This window comes from Olea europaea, unplaced genomic scaffold (assembly GCF_002742605.1).
Source record: "Olea europaea var. sylvestris unplaced genomic scaffold, O_europaea_v1 scaffold2065, whole genome shotgun sequence".
Taxonomy (NCBI): domain Eukaryota; kingdom Viridiplantae; phylum Streptophyta; class Magnoliopsida; order Lamiales; family Oleaceae; genus Olea; species Olea europaea.
Genome location: NW_019238566.1, coordinates 50,676 through 67,886, shown reverse-complemented (window position 1 = coordinate 67,886; position 17,211 = coordinate 50,676). Strand labels below are relative to the sequence as shown.

General features: G+C 33.9%; 1 protein-coding gene across 1 annotated transcript; it reads left to right on the top strand.

Moving 5' to 3' along the window:
- The first annotated feature begins 4,692 nt into the window (after nt 1–4,692).
- Nucleotides 4,693–6,518, top strand: LOC111379930 (mitogen-activated protein kinase kinase 5). Its single transcript, XM_023003375.1, has one exon. It carries the CDS (start codon nt 5,168–5,170, stop codon nt 6,212–6,214), a length of 1,047 nt encoding a protein of 348 aa, XP_022859143.1. The 5' UTR covers nt 4,693–5,167; the 3' UTR covers nt 6,215–6,518.
- The last annotated feature ends 10,693 nt before the right edge of the window (nt 6,519–17,211 follow it).

Genomic DNA, 17,211 nt, shown 5'->3' with positions numbered 1-17,211 from the left:
AGGAGCATGGTTAAGTCTCATGCAGGAATGTAAGATGAGTAGACTTGAGCCGAACCGATTTGCAAGCCGACTGTCTTGGCCTTTTTTGGCCCAAGCCAAACTCGGCGGAAAAACAATGCATTGCTCCGTTTTTTTTTTTTTTTTTGGAAAATATTTTTAACAATATAATAAAAATATATTCACGCTACCTGCTTTTGGACACAATGTGGCCCATGTGTCACGGGCCATTTTGGCCAATTGTATGAATCGGTTCAGGTGATGCCCAAAAATAAGGTTCAACCCAAGCCTTGGCACGATCCCATCGAGCGGTTGAATCACGGGCTGTCCGAACTGACGAGCCAAATTGACATCTCTAACTTCAAATCTTATGAGCGTAGATGTAATAAGATATTTTCTTATTTTAAACATTATTTTGATTATTGTTACATTATTAATACTAATTAAAAAAATGATAAAAAAAAAACGAAAGGGTACATGCATTGGTGGTGGTCAAAAAAGATTTGACCATCCACTCTATATCTGAGAGCAATAATGCTACTCAAACAGGGATTGCAAACTGGTGCTTTGACAAGTGTTGACAATTCAGCACCTGTGTGAGTAATTTTTTTTTCATGTCGCGTCACGCGTTCTTCTATTTTTTAATCCTATCACTAAGCTTGCTTGTATAGCATGATTGATCTGAGAGTACTTTCTTCACGCCTCCTTAAGTCCATCTAGATTATATATATTTTTGCCTTTTAAAAAAATACTATCTTTTGGCCAATTGTAGGTGGCCGGCTCGCGTAGATGCCAAAAATATGGTTTGCCCCGAGCCTCGACTTGATCCCATCGAGCGGCTAAGTCATGGGTCGCTCGAACCAGTAAACCAAATTGACATTCCTAGACTCATATCTTACGAGCATAGATGTAATAAGATATTTTCTTATTTTTAACATTATTTTGATCATTTTAGCAATACTAATAACAAAAATGATATTAAAAAAAATAGAAATGAAACGGTACATGCATTGCTGGTTGTCAAAATAGATTAGACCATCCATTCTATATCCAAGAGATGCTTCTTCATGCCTCGTTGTCGATCTAGGTCTATATAGATTATGTGACAAAAATAATAATAATAACAACAATATCTATTATGACAATGACGAAAACATTAATTTCTAAACAATATTTCAAATTGAAGTACGACATTTGAGTTAAATTGTTATTGTATTCTTGCAATCGTATTATGGATCCACATTATTTCATTTATTTAACATTCACTAAATTAGAATTTGAGAGTAAATATTACATACCTTGGATGTACTTTTAATTTGTCAGTTTCCTCCACACTCTAGATAAAAAAAAAAAGAAATCAAACGAATTAAACTCCTTTAGCATGTGAAACGAACGAATTGTAAAAAGCTCATGATACAACGAAATTATTTTATTCTTATGAACATAAAATTTTACATTCTATTGATTCGGAGTAGGTTATAGCTAACCAACCATTCGTAATATTAAAAACTCTACAAGTTTGCCTTCCAGAGCATAGTCCAGTGGTGCAAAGGACAAAAGTGATGTTATCTTACGTCTTGCTGACCGTCGGTTCGATTCCTGAGACATGAAATTGAATTCCTTATAAGCGCAGTGTACATACAGTTTTTGTTTCCGACCTGTTGGGGCACATTTTTTGATTTACTTCCCTTACAAAACTTTAGAAATGAGACGGTGAGGGCCTTCAAGGTTGGGGTTCAATCTTTAAAAATTCTACAAGTTTAATTTTTTATTAATATTTTCCTTTGTGAACTCGTATTTATTCGGTCAATGTGCCCTTGAAAATATAAGAAATCCTCTTCCAAAACGAGAGAGAGAGAGAGAGAGAGAGCAAACAAATCGTTAAAGAGAAAAAATAAAAATAAAAAAATAGATCACTTTTTTTTTTAAAATGAGCGTGGTGGGCTAGGTGGGGTCCAGAAGCCCTGGAGCATTTGTTTTCTAATTTAATTTTCCACGAGACGCTTATTCTGTGTAAATGCTCACACGCCTCATTTACTGCTATCACACTTAAATCATCTCATTTACACACGGGGAAAGGGAAATCACACGATCTGTCCCCAACTTAATATTCGAATGTCAATTTGGATTATAACTCTTAAAATGACGAAATAGTTCAAATTTTCATCGAATCATTTTATGTTTTCGATGAAAATATATCTCATTTTGACTTTTTGGTCAACGATTCCGATTCCAAGCCGAGAAATAAAACATATCTCTAATTTTCTTCGTTCCTCTTCATATCAATAACTATGATGAAAAAATTTAATGTCAACATTTACTAGGAGAAATAATTAGCCATTGTTTGATCCTCATTCTTTTTAAAATATATTTTTTCCTCTTTTCTTTTCAATTACACATCCTTTAATAAAATAATATTACACGTAAATTCAAAATTTTTCCTTATTTTTTTAAAATACATTTTTCTCTCCTTTAATTACACATCCTTTAATAAAATAAATTACATTTTCCCTCTTTTCTTTTCAATTACACATCCTTTAATAAAATAATATTACATGTAAATTCAAAATTTTTTCTTATTTTTTTAAAATACATTTTTTTCTCTCTTCTTTTCAACTATACATTCTTTAATAAAATAATATTACACGTAAATTCAAATTTTTTAATTATTTTTTAATCACACATTTTTCATCAATCTATAATTCTAAAATGCATTATTAGAAAATAATGAGACTCAAACAGACTCTTAATCTTGAGCCATAATGTGCTCAGTACTGTGCCACAAATAGATGTTTCTATACATCACATGTATATTCTTTTATTTATTGTAATACATTAGTGTGTATATGATCATATACATATGTAGTTAAGGACCATTTATGATTGTATACAAAATGTCTAATTCAAATTGAGATGTAAAATGATCCATAAGATTTTTTTTTTCCTGAAACATAGAAAACCGGTCCCCTTATTATCGAGTATTTCCAAAAAAATACTCAAATTTCTTACACGTTCTTGTGACCCCTGCATATTATTGCTCATTTGAACACGTAATGACAAATCAACTAAGTTATATTCAAATCGAATCAAATCAATTTTTTTTTTAATTTTAACGATATAGCAATTGAAAACAAAATATGGATTAGGATTAGGATTAGGATTAGGATTAGGATTAGGATTACGACTATTCTTATCTTATTCTAATAAGAAAGCTCTCTTAATTCATTTCAGTTGAATGTGGTCCTCAAAATCTAATATTGTAGGTTCAAATCTTATAGTGTAATTTTTTTCGTAGATCGAATTAGACTACTTCACTTTCACAACAATTTGAATTTGACCTTTTACAGATTATCAAAAATAGAAATTTTAATTAATCAAATGTCTAATTGGTTACCAATTACCATGCATGATATATATATATATATATATATCGCACTCCATATTTCCCCGACTGCAAGAGCAATTTCTACTGCTCGCATTTTCGAAAAATAATATTCATGTGCTGTTGCCACTTCAGGTCTTTTAATTAAAAAAAATATATCTATTATTATTAAGATTTACTGAAACCACGTTATTTTACATAGAGATGATAACAAAGTAGCAATATTGTCACTCCTAACAAGCAAAAATACGGTAGAAAATTTATTGTCAAATATTTCACCCAATGAGAAAATTAATTATATCGCCCCCCGGGGCATAGGCCAGTGGTGCAAAGAATATGAGCGATGTTTATCTCACGTCTTGCTGATAACCGCAGTGTGGTGGTTCGATTCCTAAGACATCGAATTGGATTCTTTATAGGCGAAGTGTATAGACAGCTTTTATTCCCTGACCTGTTGGGGCACATCCCGCGATTTATCTTCCTCACAAAGCTCTAAGGGCGGGGCGGTGAAGGTCCTCAAGGTTGGAGTCCACATTTTTTCTTTTATTATAATTATATCGAATCACCAACCACTCCTTAATTTTAGAGGATGCACACAATTGTATTCCTTTCCTTAACTCAATCCCACTAACGAAATTCTCTTTCCTTTTTTAACTTACTTTGCCAACTCCGTGTTGAAGGATCTGTGTTGAACTTGAACACCACACCGTGTCAATGTAAGGATTTTAACACTTCTTTATTGTATTTATTGGTTGCACAATTTGTTGTCGACAATAATTTAGGGCAGTTTAAACATCTCCTCTTATGATTTTCAGCTTGAGTTTGAAAATCGATTATGTATTATTCTACGCCCGTCCATATATTTTCATATTATTTCTTTTTATTAGATATGACATATTAAGCTCCTCTTTCTAAACTCTTGACATGTGCGTCATTGTCGACAAGTGCTGATTTTTATTTCTATTTTATTTTTTTTCCAGTACATCTCAATTAATGGTTTTCAACGCGAATGTATAGCATCCATACTTGACAAGTCGAAATATCTATTTATAACACTGTACACGTACTATCGATTAATATTAGATAAACACATCACAAAATGCATGTTGTTTGACAAATGAGTTTTTAGGGAAAAATAAGTTTTGAAATTCTGATTTTTTTAGAGATTGTGTGATTATATAGAGTTAAAAAAAAAATAAATAAATTATGAGGGTGTGCGATTAAAAATTACTTTGAGAAAAAAAAAACACACACACACACATTCCGTGGAGTGGAGTTGCAAAGGATAGCTTATATCCAGCATTTACACGCACAATTCTCTATATATGTATCAATTTCTCTTTCTACTCTGTGTCTCATATTTCTCTTTCACATATCAGAAATCTTTCCTCTCCTTCCTCCACTCGCCCTCTTTCTCCTCTTTCAAGAACCTTCTCTTCCTCTCCTTGTTTTTCTACCATCGTCTCTTGTTTGGGTTGGCGCAAATTCATTCATTTACTTCTTCAAAATCAAACCCTACTTGCATATATACAGTTAACATTTGTTGAACATGGTCCCCTCTTCTTCTTCCTCCAATCAACGAATGATTTGTTTGGAGTTTCCCATTTTTTTATGTTTAATTTTCTAAAGAAATATTGGAAGATACCAAGAAATCTTTAAATACGTAAGCCAGGACAAGAATCATATCATACCGTTTCTTCAAACCCAGATGCTGGTTTTTTGGTGGTAGTGTTATTAGATTTGATTCTGTTGTGGTTTTCCCATCTACAGAATTAATTAGGAATAAATATGAGGCCGCTTCAACCACCGCCGGCCCCCGCAAATCGGAACCGTCAGCGGCGGCGACCCGACCTGACTCTACCTTTACCCCAACGTGACCCATCTCTTGCTGTGCCGCTTCCGCTTCCGCCCAACTCAGCCCCTGCTTCTAGCTCCGCCGCCCAGCTTTCCCAGCCCCTCAACTTTTCCGAGCTGGAGCGTGTGAATCGAATAGGCAGTGGCGCAGGCGGCACTGTCTACAAAGTTATCCACCGCCCCACCGGTAAGCACTACGCCCTCAAGGTGATCTATGGCAACCACGACGACTCCGTCCGCCGCCAGATCTGCAGGGAAATCGAGATCCTCCGAGACGTAGACAACCTCAACGTCGTCAAGTGCCATGACATGTATGATCACAATGGAGAAATCCAGGTCCTCCTTGAACACATGGATAAAGGGTCTCTTGAAGGCATCCACATCCCCCAAGAAGCCTCTTTATCCGATCTCACCCGCCAGATTCTCTCTGGATTGTTCTACCTCCATAAGAGAAAAATCGTTCATCGTGACATTAAGCCTTCAAATTTGCTCATAAACTCAAGGCGTATTGTGAAAATAGCTGATTTTGGTGTCTCAAGAATTTTGGCTCAAACAATGGATCCCTGCAATTCATCCGTTGGCACTATTGCTTACATGAGCCCAGAAAGAATCAACACAGATCTGAATCAGGGTCAGTACGACGGGTATGCCGGTGATATATGGAGTTTAGGCGTGAGCATTCTCGAATTTTACTTGGGCAAATTCCCGTTTGGACGACAGGGCGATTGGGCGAGCCTTATGTGCGCCATTTGTATGTCGCAGCCTCCGGAGGCGCCGCCAACTGCGTCAAGGGAGTTTAAAGATTTCATTTCTTGCTTCCTACAGAGGGACCCTGCAAGGAGGTGGACCGCCTGGAAGCTTCTGCATCACCCTTTTATCCTGCAGTATGCTTCTCCGGGCAGTAACGGCGATGGCGGGAGCAATCAGGTGCATCAGTCTCATCAGCTACTTCCTCCACCTTCCCATTTTCCACCTTCTTGATTGTTACTTTCGGCTAATTTTTTTACCTTGTTAATTTTGTGGGTTGAATTCCGTAATTCTTGTGGGATATTCCATGCTGGTGGAGTGTGATTTTTGCATTTAGAACAGGAAATTCAAGAGGAATGGCAGGGTTGGGTTTATGTTTAGTCCAAGAATCTTAATCAAACAATCTTGTCTTTTAATGGTGATGTTTAACCAAGAAAAGAAATTTTATCTTTCAAGTTTAGCCCTCTACTTTTTGGTGTTGTATTTTACTCTTTTGTGTAAGAAACTAATTAGAATAATAAATCTTTTTGAAGGTTAATTACTTGAATATGAATCTTTAAGTTGTTGTAGCCATGATCCTCATGGACAGAGAATCTAATTTTGTAGTACTAATCAATGTTTATAGCCTAAAACCGGATGTAAAAAAGCTGAGACGAAATCTGGTGAACAGGCCGAACTGGTCACAGCTTCACTGGGTTTTCTTCAAAGAGAGGAAAAATATCTGTCAAGGAGCGATTTAGACTCTCTCTCTCGAGTTATGCTGTTAAGAATATCCTTAATGTCATCAATAACTTAAAGTTTCGTATTCGTGCTAATTGGAAGAGTCCTGATGCTGTAATAAGAGCCTTAAAACTACCACTCAAACGCCGGGAACTGGCAAGTTGCAACCTTTTCTTAAAGAAAAAGGAATATATGCTGCTAAGAAGCTGCCTTAAAGGTTGAACTTTGATATGATGTGGTGAACATCGTCGATCGGTAACTTTTATTTATGGTTACCGATGCGAACCTACAATGGCTCGATCTTGTGCTCAAATCTCCTGTACTCTTCCTCTTTTTCCCATAATGTTAATACCATCTACCCTAGTTGTTAACTTTAGGACTAAAGTTTTTATAGGCCTATGATGAGGTTGGGCAAATATTTGAGTGAGTGAGATTTGTTTGTTTTTTAAAGAAGATGCTTTATGCAGTGTATGGTAAACTTTATTATATTTCACCTTAGGAAGAATTAATTGTTCTAATGGTCACTGAATTTAGGGTCATGTCTTTGATTGATCGTTGAAGTTTAAAATGTCGAATTTTGGTCATTGAACTTAAATCCATGTATTCGATTGCTCATTGAAATTTAAAATATTGAGTTTTGACCGCTGAATTTTGAAAAATGTTGTACGTTATTCACTAGCATAAATGTTGAATTTTGAAAAATGTCAAGTTTATAGTGCGTAATTTACAATATTTTTCATAGTTCAGTGTTAAAACTCGACATTTTAAATTTTTGGTGAGCAACTGAAGGCATTGACCTAAATTTAGTGACCAAAAATCGACATTTTAAACTTTAGTACTAATCAAAGTAATTGATCTAAGTTCAGTGACTATTGAAACAATTAACTCCCTTCGGAAGGACATACCAATAATGTAGGAGGAACCAGAAAACATGTTGCCATACGGACATGTGATTATATGGTTAATTAGTTCTTTTGCCTTTCCCAGTTCTGTCCATTAGGCTTTTTTCCTGTCACTTTATTAATTGACAGACAGGAATCATGCATTGTATTGTATATGTATGAATTAGCATCTTTCTATTATTGAGGATTTGCATTAGGGGCTGGGATTATATCTCTTTTGAGCAGATTCTCCAGGTAAGGATACAGTGAATATATTCTAATAATATCGATCCCAAGCTGTTTATTACGTGCTATCATGGGCGATGCCATTCACGCCAGCACTGGACTTTTGGTTCAGGCTCAGATTCAATCAATTTATTTATTTTTTAAGTATTCCAAATTTGCAGCAAAAACTTCCTTGATCATGTGATTTTTCTGTTTAATATTAGGGATTTTGATTATGTGAATATTGAATTTTGGTAATATTTGTGATGGATTTCTTGATCATATGATTTTTATGTTTAATATTAGAGATTTTGATTATGTGAATGTTGAATTTTGGTAATATTTGTGATGGATTCCTAAAATTTTGATTTTTGTCAATTAGTTAAACAATTAGTGATGATTCTTTTGGCGTTCTACGGATTTGTAAAAATTAGTAGTTATTTTGATGGAATCCGCACTTCAATAAATTCGGCAAAAAGTTCCAATTTTGTGCAAGTTACCAAAAATTGATAGAATTTTATGTTGGCCGATAGTTTTGTGTCCCTTTAGGATGTCTCCTTATTTAATTAGGATTTTACTATTTTTAATATCTTTAGTTATTTGGGACGTGTTTTACTTTATTTAAAAATAGGTTTTTAGGATTTTAATTCATTTTTAATTATTTTCTAGTCTGCTTATTTAATTAGGATTTTACTATTCTTAATATCTTTAGTTATTTGGGACGTGTTTTACTTTATTTAAAAATAGGTTTTTAGGATTTTAATTCATTTTTAATTATTTTCTAGTCTGCTTATTTAATTAGGATTTTACTATTCTTAATATCTTTAGTTATTTGGGACGTGTTTTACTTTATTTAAAAATAGGTTTTTAGGATTTTAATTCATTTTTAATTATTTTCTAAGTTTTAGTATAAATAGGATTATTTCATTCTTTGTATTTTTTCAGACTTTGATATTTTGAGAATTAATTCGAGAGGTTTTTTCGCTTCCAATATTTATTCTTGTGTGGAACAATCGAATTTATCAAGATTTCGCGATCTTGTGGTGTTCAAAACTCGGGTAACATACAGTTAATTGTGTAATCAAAAGATCATTCATCTCTTTTTTACCTAGGGGTTGTTTGATTCATTAATTGGTTGGGTTAAATCCAGATCTGGATTAAATTTATAAGTTTCGTGATCAAAAGGTTAATAGTTTAATATATTATTGATTTTTTGGTTCGCAAATTTGTGAATTGAGTCATAAACTTTGACTTTTTGGCTTTCTTGGGGTTTGTGTCATTTTTTGGTGAGTTTAATAACGATCTAACGATTCGGGTTCACATCAGGTGGTATGAGAGTTTAGGCACCAGAATCAAAGTCATATCCATTTGTTTTTTTTTCTTCTTACTTTGGAGTCTATGTGTTGTTTTTCGTATTTTTCATTGATTTTGAGTCCTAGATCTTTTTGTCTTTGGTAGTTTATTTGTTTTGTGTTTTTGCAAAATAAAAATAAAAATAAAAAAATTATTGTTCACGCACTGTTCCGTACCATAGCTATTGTTAACAGGTTTTAAAAAAAAAATTTGGTGTTGGTCCCTCCAATTTTTTTTTTTTTTTTTTTAAATTTCTTAGTCCTTCAACTTCTTAATCTTGAATCTTCTACAATTCAATTGTTACCTCACAATTTTACTCTGAGTAATTGTTCTTGAGATCATTGATTGGAAGCAATTGAAATGTAAAAGGCTGAGTAGTGAGTTCAATTGAGAGTAAAGCTTAATATTAAGTGATTCCCGAGTGAAATTTGGTGAGACAGAAAATTGGTGAGAAAGTCAGAACGGGAAGGATCCACTTTGAGTATGATGTGTAATCAAAATAACATGGCAGACGATATGATGTTGCGGTTTGAGCACGTGATAATTAGTATGGAGAATAGGTTGGACAGGCTAGATGTTACGGTTACAAACCTTAGCTAGGGTCAACGTGCTGACATACTACATGCTAGGAGGCCGGCTAGACAAGAGCCTAGGGTGGATATGCAAAAATGAATATGAGTATGGCAGTGAATGGGATAATGATGAATTTGAAGAAGTAGAGATGGGACGAATGATGAATAGAGGTGGTAAGTTTGAACGAAGGGATAGAAACTGTGGGGGAGAAGACGGAGATGGAGGTGTGGGTAGCATTAAAATGTCAATTTCAACATTTCGGGGTAGGAGTGACCTAGAGGCATTTCTTGAGTTGGAGTTGATATTTGAGTGCCACAACTACTCGGAGGAGAAGAAAATGAAGCTTGCAGTCTTGGAGTTCACTGATTACGCCACCACTTGGTGGGATCAGGTGGTCACTTCACAGCAGAGGAATAGGGAGAGGCTGATAACTACTTGGGATGAGATGAAAGCGATGATGAGAAAACGGTTTGTGCGTGGCCACTATTATAGAGAGCTTCATCAAAGATTGCAGGAGTTGTACCAAGGGTCGAGGAGTGTAGATGATTACTATAAAGAGATGAAAATTCTAATGATTCGGGCTAATGTAGAGGAGGACCGGGAAGCTACCATGGCACGATTCCTGAATGGGTTGAACAGGGATATCGCCAATGTTGTTGAATTGCAGCATTACGTGGAACTAGAGGATATGTTGCATGTAGCAATGAAGGTTAAGAGGTAGTTGAAGAAAAAATTGGGAGCTAGTAATCAACAAGGCCCTAATTCATCTTGAAGGTCTAGGTGGGATGAAGAGAAAGTTGATGGGGCTGTTGTCAACAATAAAATTGAACCACCTAGGAGAAAGGATAACAATGCTGACAAGGTTGCACCAAAGGCGGAACCACAACAACCTAGGAATCGAGACATCAAGTGCTTCAAATGCTTGGGGACAGGACACATTGTTTCTCAGTGTCCAAACAAATGAGCCATGATTTTGAAAGACAGCGGGGAAGTGGTGAGTAACAGTGATGAAGATGGAATGCCCAAGTTAGAAGATGGGGATCCGGTTGAAGGGGACGCATTGGTGGTGATGTGCGAACTCAGTTTGCAAATCAAGATGAATGAAGTGGAGCAACAGCGGGAGAATATTTTCCACACACGATGCCATGTGGAAAATAAGATATGTAATTTAATAATTGACGGAGGTTGTTGCACAAATTTAGCCAGTACCACATTAATCGAGAAGTTAGGTTTAAGAACAATTAAACACCCAAAAACCGTATAGATTACAGTAGTTGGACAATCATGGAGAGGTTAAGGTGAACAAGAGGGTGTTATTGAATTTGTCAATTGGGAGGTATAAGGATGAAGTGTTGTGTGATGTTGTGCCTATGGATGCGGGACATATATTATTGGGTGGGCCTGGATAATACGATAGGAAGGTGAAGCATGATGGATTTAAAAATAGTACAGCATTGAAATGGATGGGAAAACAATTCCACTTGTTCCTTTGACACCACAACAAGTGTATAATGATCAATTGAGGTTAAAAGGTGAGAAGGGGAAAATGAAAGAAAAACGAAAGGGGAGCTTATATGCAAAAAAAAAGTGAGCTTGATGGTGGAAGAGAGTTAGCGAAGGCTAACATATCCCTCCCCAGTTTGACATATTCCTTGTTGCAGGAACATAAAAATTTATTGTATGAGAAATCACCATTTAAGTATTTCATTGATGTACAACAAATGGAGCAACTTTGAAGCATTGAAGAGGAATCAATCAATCATTGCAACACGGGGTACAAGAAGCTCAATTAAGGGTTCAACATTGATCAAGCAGATGGAAGGTGCTAAGTATTTGAACCAGGTGTAGATTCGAGGACGAATCCTTTCGAAGAGGGAGGAAATGATGTGATCCGCACTTCAATAAATTCAACAGAAAGTTCCAATTTTGTGCAAGTTACCAAAAATTGATAGAATTCCATGTTGGCCGACAGTTTTGTGGTCCTTTAGGATTTGTCTCCTTATTTAATTACGATTTTACTATTTTTAATATCTTTAGTTATCTGGGACGTGTTTCACTTTATATAAAAATAGGTTTTTAGGATTTTAATTCCTTTTTAATTATTTTCTAGGTTTTAATATAAATAGGACTATTTCATTCTTTGTATTTTTCAAACATTGATATTTTGAGAATTAATTCGAGAGGCTTTTTCGCTTCCAATAGTTGTTCTTGTGTGGCACAACCGAATTTACCAAGATTTTGCGATCTTGTGGCGTTCAAAACTCGAGTGAGATTCAGTTAATTGTGTAATCAAAAGATCCTTTGTATCTTTGTTGCCGTGGAGTTGTTTGATTTATTAATTGGTTGGGTTAAATTCAAATTCAGATTAAATTTATAAGTTTCGTGATTAAAAGGTCAATAGTTTAATATATTATTGGTTGTTTGGTCCGCAAATTTGTGAATTGAGTCCTAAACTTTGATTTTTAGCTTTCTTGGGGTTTGTGTCATTTTTTTGTGGATTTAATAGCAATCTAATTATCCGGGTTCACATCATATTTTCTTATCAATTAGTATTTTATTATCACTTGTAATTTATTTTAGTGTGAAGTGTCACTGGAGAGATTCTTTAAAAGAAAATATTCCGTAAAAAATATTGATAAGGGGATGTCGAATAAAATGGATTTTGATGTTGTACAGCTTGTTATAAATCCTAGAATAATGAAGAAGATGATCATCTTATTAGTATTGTCGATATGTCATTTTTAGCATTGTCGTAATATCATTAAATTTATAATAAAAAAGTTCGATCTCGATCAAATTTTTTCCGCACTGCACGAAATTTCTAGCTTTGCCCCTGTGTGCAATGGATGGTTGGTTCTCTCATATCTCATCGATTATGGCTTGTAAATTTAACATGGATTGGACGGCATTGGGCAATATTGAGAGGTACGAGGTCTTGAATTGGATGCTCACACAGCTCGCTATTAGCTTGGATTTGAGACACTCGACACATTATAGTTTTGTGGAATAATTTAAAATTAATGGACTTCTAATTATCATGCTATGTAGTCCAAAAGACTCCCAACATGACTTGTTGACAGATATTGTAACCCCCAACTGTTGGTTCTAGGTGGGAATTAGTTGGAAGTGTGATTTTATGCTTCAGTTGCTTGGCTGCAATTAGCGATTTAGGGAATGCAATCAATCATTTCACTCAAAAGCTATAGTTGATGTTGATGGGAGAGGTACAATCCCCCTTCTATTTTAGAATTGGGCCTGAAAATCTACTTCAAGCCCACCCTGTTTGGACCTCTCCTGCAAAGGCTGGTCCATTTCCCAATAGTCACAATAGACTCACCTCTATTTCAAGCACATTCCTTCGTTATCCACTAACTTCATAAATGCTCCATAAATGGACTTGAATACCTCCAATATCAATTAAAATAATAATAATAATTATCTATCTATAGTATAAACATGAAGCAATATTTATTTTTTGGACGATTATATTCCTATTACAATTAAACTATTTAAATAATACATTTGATTTTCGCTTTTCAAAATGTATTTAAACATTATTTTTTATGATTTTCTCAACTATTTAATTATCATCAATGTACATATGACAAAATTTAATTAACTTGATTGGACACTAAATTAGATTCATAACTCAAATATAAAAGGATTAACATTCATCTTTATATATGTATTTCATGCCATTAATATTGCACAATTATTAATTCTAATTCAAAATTAATTAACTTTTTAAGTATGCATTACGTTCACTTATTGTCTATACTCTCTAAAAGAATTAATGTCATTATCACTCATATAATTATCGTTTAATATTGATCCAACATCTTAAGAAATTTTTTTTCTCTACTTAGGAAAAAATATTCAAATTAATATGGAAATTTCGTTCAATTATGACTAATTTTGTATAAAAAGTTACTTTTATCTACTTATTACTTATAAGTAGACTGTAATAGTATGGATCGCAAACCATCTATCTAATCGCCTTCCATCTGTGCTTCTCAGCGCCGCCACACTCGCAATCTCAGGTGCACACACTGCAGAATCGGAAATCCTCTGTCCTCTTCCAATCACCACAAGATCTTGTACCGAACCACACTAATTTCTCAATCCCATGTCACAGATTTTCAATCCAGCCTTTGAAATGCTCGGTTTATGTAGTTTAAGAGCCAACAAACTTGGAATTGATCAGCAATCCCAACTCATTTAGGGAATGCAATCAATCATTTCACTCAAACGCTATAGTTGATGTTGATGGGAGAGGTACAATCCCCATTATATCTTAGAATTGGGCCTAGAAATCCACCCTGTTTGGACCTCTCCTGCAAAGGCTGGTCCATTTCCCAATAGTCACAATGGAGTCGCCTCTATTTCAAACATATTCCTTCGTTATCCACTAACTCCATAAATGCTCCATAATGGACTTGAATATCTCCGATATCAATTGATGTAGAGGGCCGCAATCACTTTTTTTTTAAAAGCTATAGTTGAAGGGGGTATAATGCACCCTTTATCGCCCATAATCAAGCTCGGTAATCCGCCCTAAGCCTACTTTTAGGCCTTGTGGCCTGTATCACCCCCAAGGGAAAAACTACTTATGCAAAAATGTACAGTGTAAATTTCATCCAGCGTCCTTTAATCATACGTAATTGTGGCGTCCATGTACCCAATCTACCATTTAATGTCCCCAACCTTTTGAAATGTGTTATCCATGTCCAAAGCTAAGGGAAACCAACTAGTTGAATATTTAAATGGTCATGTGACACATGTAACGTCAGACCAAAAGGATAATATTTTCCATTTTCCATTTAAAAAATATTTAAAACTTCAACTTTCATTTAGAAGTTTGAATAAATAAAAATTCTTCAATGTTTACGAAACTACTTATTGACATCCCATAAATATCGGATAGCCATCTGACACTCAAATAAACATTTTCTTTTATCCAAATCTCTTTTGGATTCTATAATTGGTCTCATTATACGAGTTGAGATCTATTGTCCATTTTTACAGTCTATTTTTTTGTCCATCTAATTAACTTTTGATATATCATTAATAATTAACATGTTGTTTCAAATTTATCCTCACTAAATCTATCACTAACCCACTAAATTGATGATGTGTAAGGGTTAATTGGATAGACATAAAAAATGGACAACAAATCTCAACTCCCATTATACATCCCAAGGTTTTCACAATGTCCAGTCTAGTACCAAAAGTGGGTTTGCACCTAACAAAAACTCAATTCCACGCGGAAACAAAAGACGTAACATATGGCTCTTTGGTTACATTTACGGCAAAGGAAAATAATAATAATAATAATAATAATAATAATAATAATAATAATAATAATAATAATAATGTGTTTGATTTCATTTATTTTTCAAGGAAAATATCAATTTTTCACTCAAATTCCTACTTTTGAGTGTTTGATTGCTATTTTTTCATTAAAAATATTTTCTCTAACTTTTGAAAATATGCCTAATTTTTTTAGTTTTCATGAAAAATATTCTTCTTTGGAGGGGTAGGTTTTGTTTACCTCAAAATAAGGAAAATATTTTCTTTCATAGATTGTATTTTCGATGCTAATCAAACAAGCTCTAAATGTTCAAATCTTCTTCTTACACGGATATTTGTGACTTGTTCAACGTATATTCCTTGTTTGGGCTTCATTTTTTAGAAAATGCATTTTTCTTTATTTTATTTTCAATTACATATTCTTCAATAATATTACAAATAAATAAATAAATAAATATTCCTTATTTTTTATCCATACATTTTCTAAAAAATCACTTCAAAAACAAAATTTTCCCCAAAATCCATTTTAATGGAGTCAAAAGAAACAATATCTATAATATAAACATCACATGAAGCAATACTTATTTTTTGGGCGATTATATTCCTATTATAATTAAACTATTTCAATAATACATTTGATTTTCTCTTTTCAAAATGTATTTAAACATTATTGTTTATGATTTTCTCAACTATTTAATTATCATCAATGTACATATGACAAAATTTAATTAACTTGAATTGACACTAAATTAGATTCATAACTCAAATATAAAAGGATTAACATTCATCTTTATATATGTATTTCATGTCATTAATATCGCACAATTATTAATTCTAATTCAAAATTAATTAACTTTTTAAGTTTGCATTACGTTCATGTATATTTTTTACTTTTATTGTCTATCATTGCCTTTAATATAAAAGAGGGAATGTCATTTAACTGTTCATTTTCCTGCCCTCCATTTCACACTATAACCCGTTCGACAACTGTTCATAAAATGAAAACGACGTCGTATCATAAGAGACTAAAATATCTATTTTTAGAGACCATCTAGCCTCTTCTACTCTCATCAATTTGTGTGTTTTCCTGCTTCCAGAAATCATCCAGCATCTTCTACTCTCATTTGCGTGTTTGATTAGATCTCCGATTCTCTTTCCCTCTCTTTTGTTTTACAGTCCGTTCTCTTCTTATTTTTTACTGTTATGTTGTTCGTTTCGCTTGATCCAGTCGACAAACTTCAGTTCGTGCTAGATTCTTGCTTCTTTGTGGATTAGTTTGTTACATTTTGTAGTTTTGCTTAAGGTTTTTTTTTTTTTTTTTTTTTTTTTTTTTTTTTTTTGTGTGAGATGTGAAAACTTTGCTCACAAGCATTTGTCTATTCAAACTTAGTACTCTTCCTTATTAATTTCGTTAAAGAATAAGATATTTTTGAAAATCCTTCCACAAATCTGCGATAATATCCAGCTAAACCATAAAACTTCATACCTCTGAAGGGTTTGTAGGTCGTGGCCAATTATTAATAACATCTACTTTACTTGGATTCACTGATATGATATTCAATGAACATGGCTCTGATACCACTCTCTGTCCCACCCCCATTCATATATATAACTACCCATCAATCTATGTAGGAATAAAATTGATGACTCGATCTAGACATAGAATTTCACACATTTTTTTCAACTGATAAAACGGCATAAGCTATGTCTCTAAACCAAAATCATATTGCCATAACCAAACATATACATTCTGAGGTTATAAACATGTTTACATGCCATATGATAAGTGTGTTTTTGCACACTTATTTAAGTCACAAACATGACTTAATTACGAGTAAAATAATTGAATTGTGACTTAATCTCGTTACATTTGTGAATTGTAGTGAACACCGATGAACATGGTAAAATTCAGGAGAAAAGACGCAAAAAAGGACTGAAATGACACAAAGTAAAAGTTCAGGGATTAAGGTGCAATTATCCATAAGTTGACCCGATGAACAAATCAAGAAATTGATTAAGCCAAATGCCAATTGATGATATCTTGGGATGATGGAATGGAAAGAATGAAGAAAAGATGCCAAAAAGTGAAAGATTCAAGTAGAAGGACCAAAATGGACTTTTTCCATAGTTGGTAGTGCTACCCTTTATGCGGTCGTATAGAGGCAGACC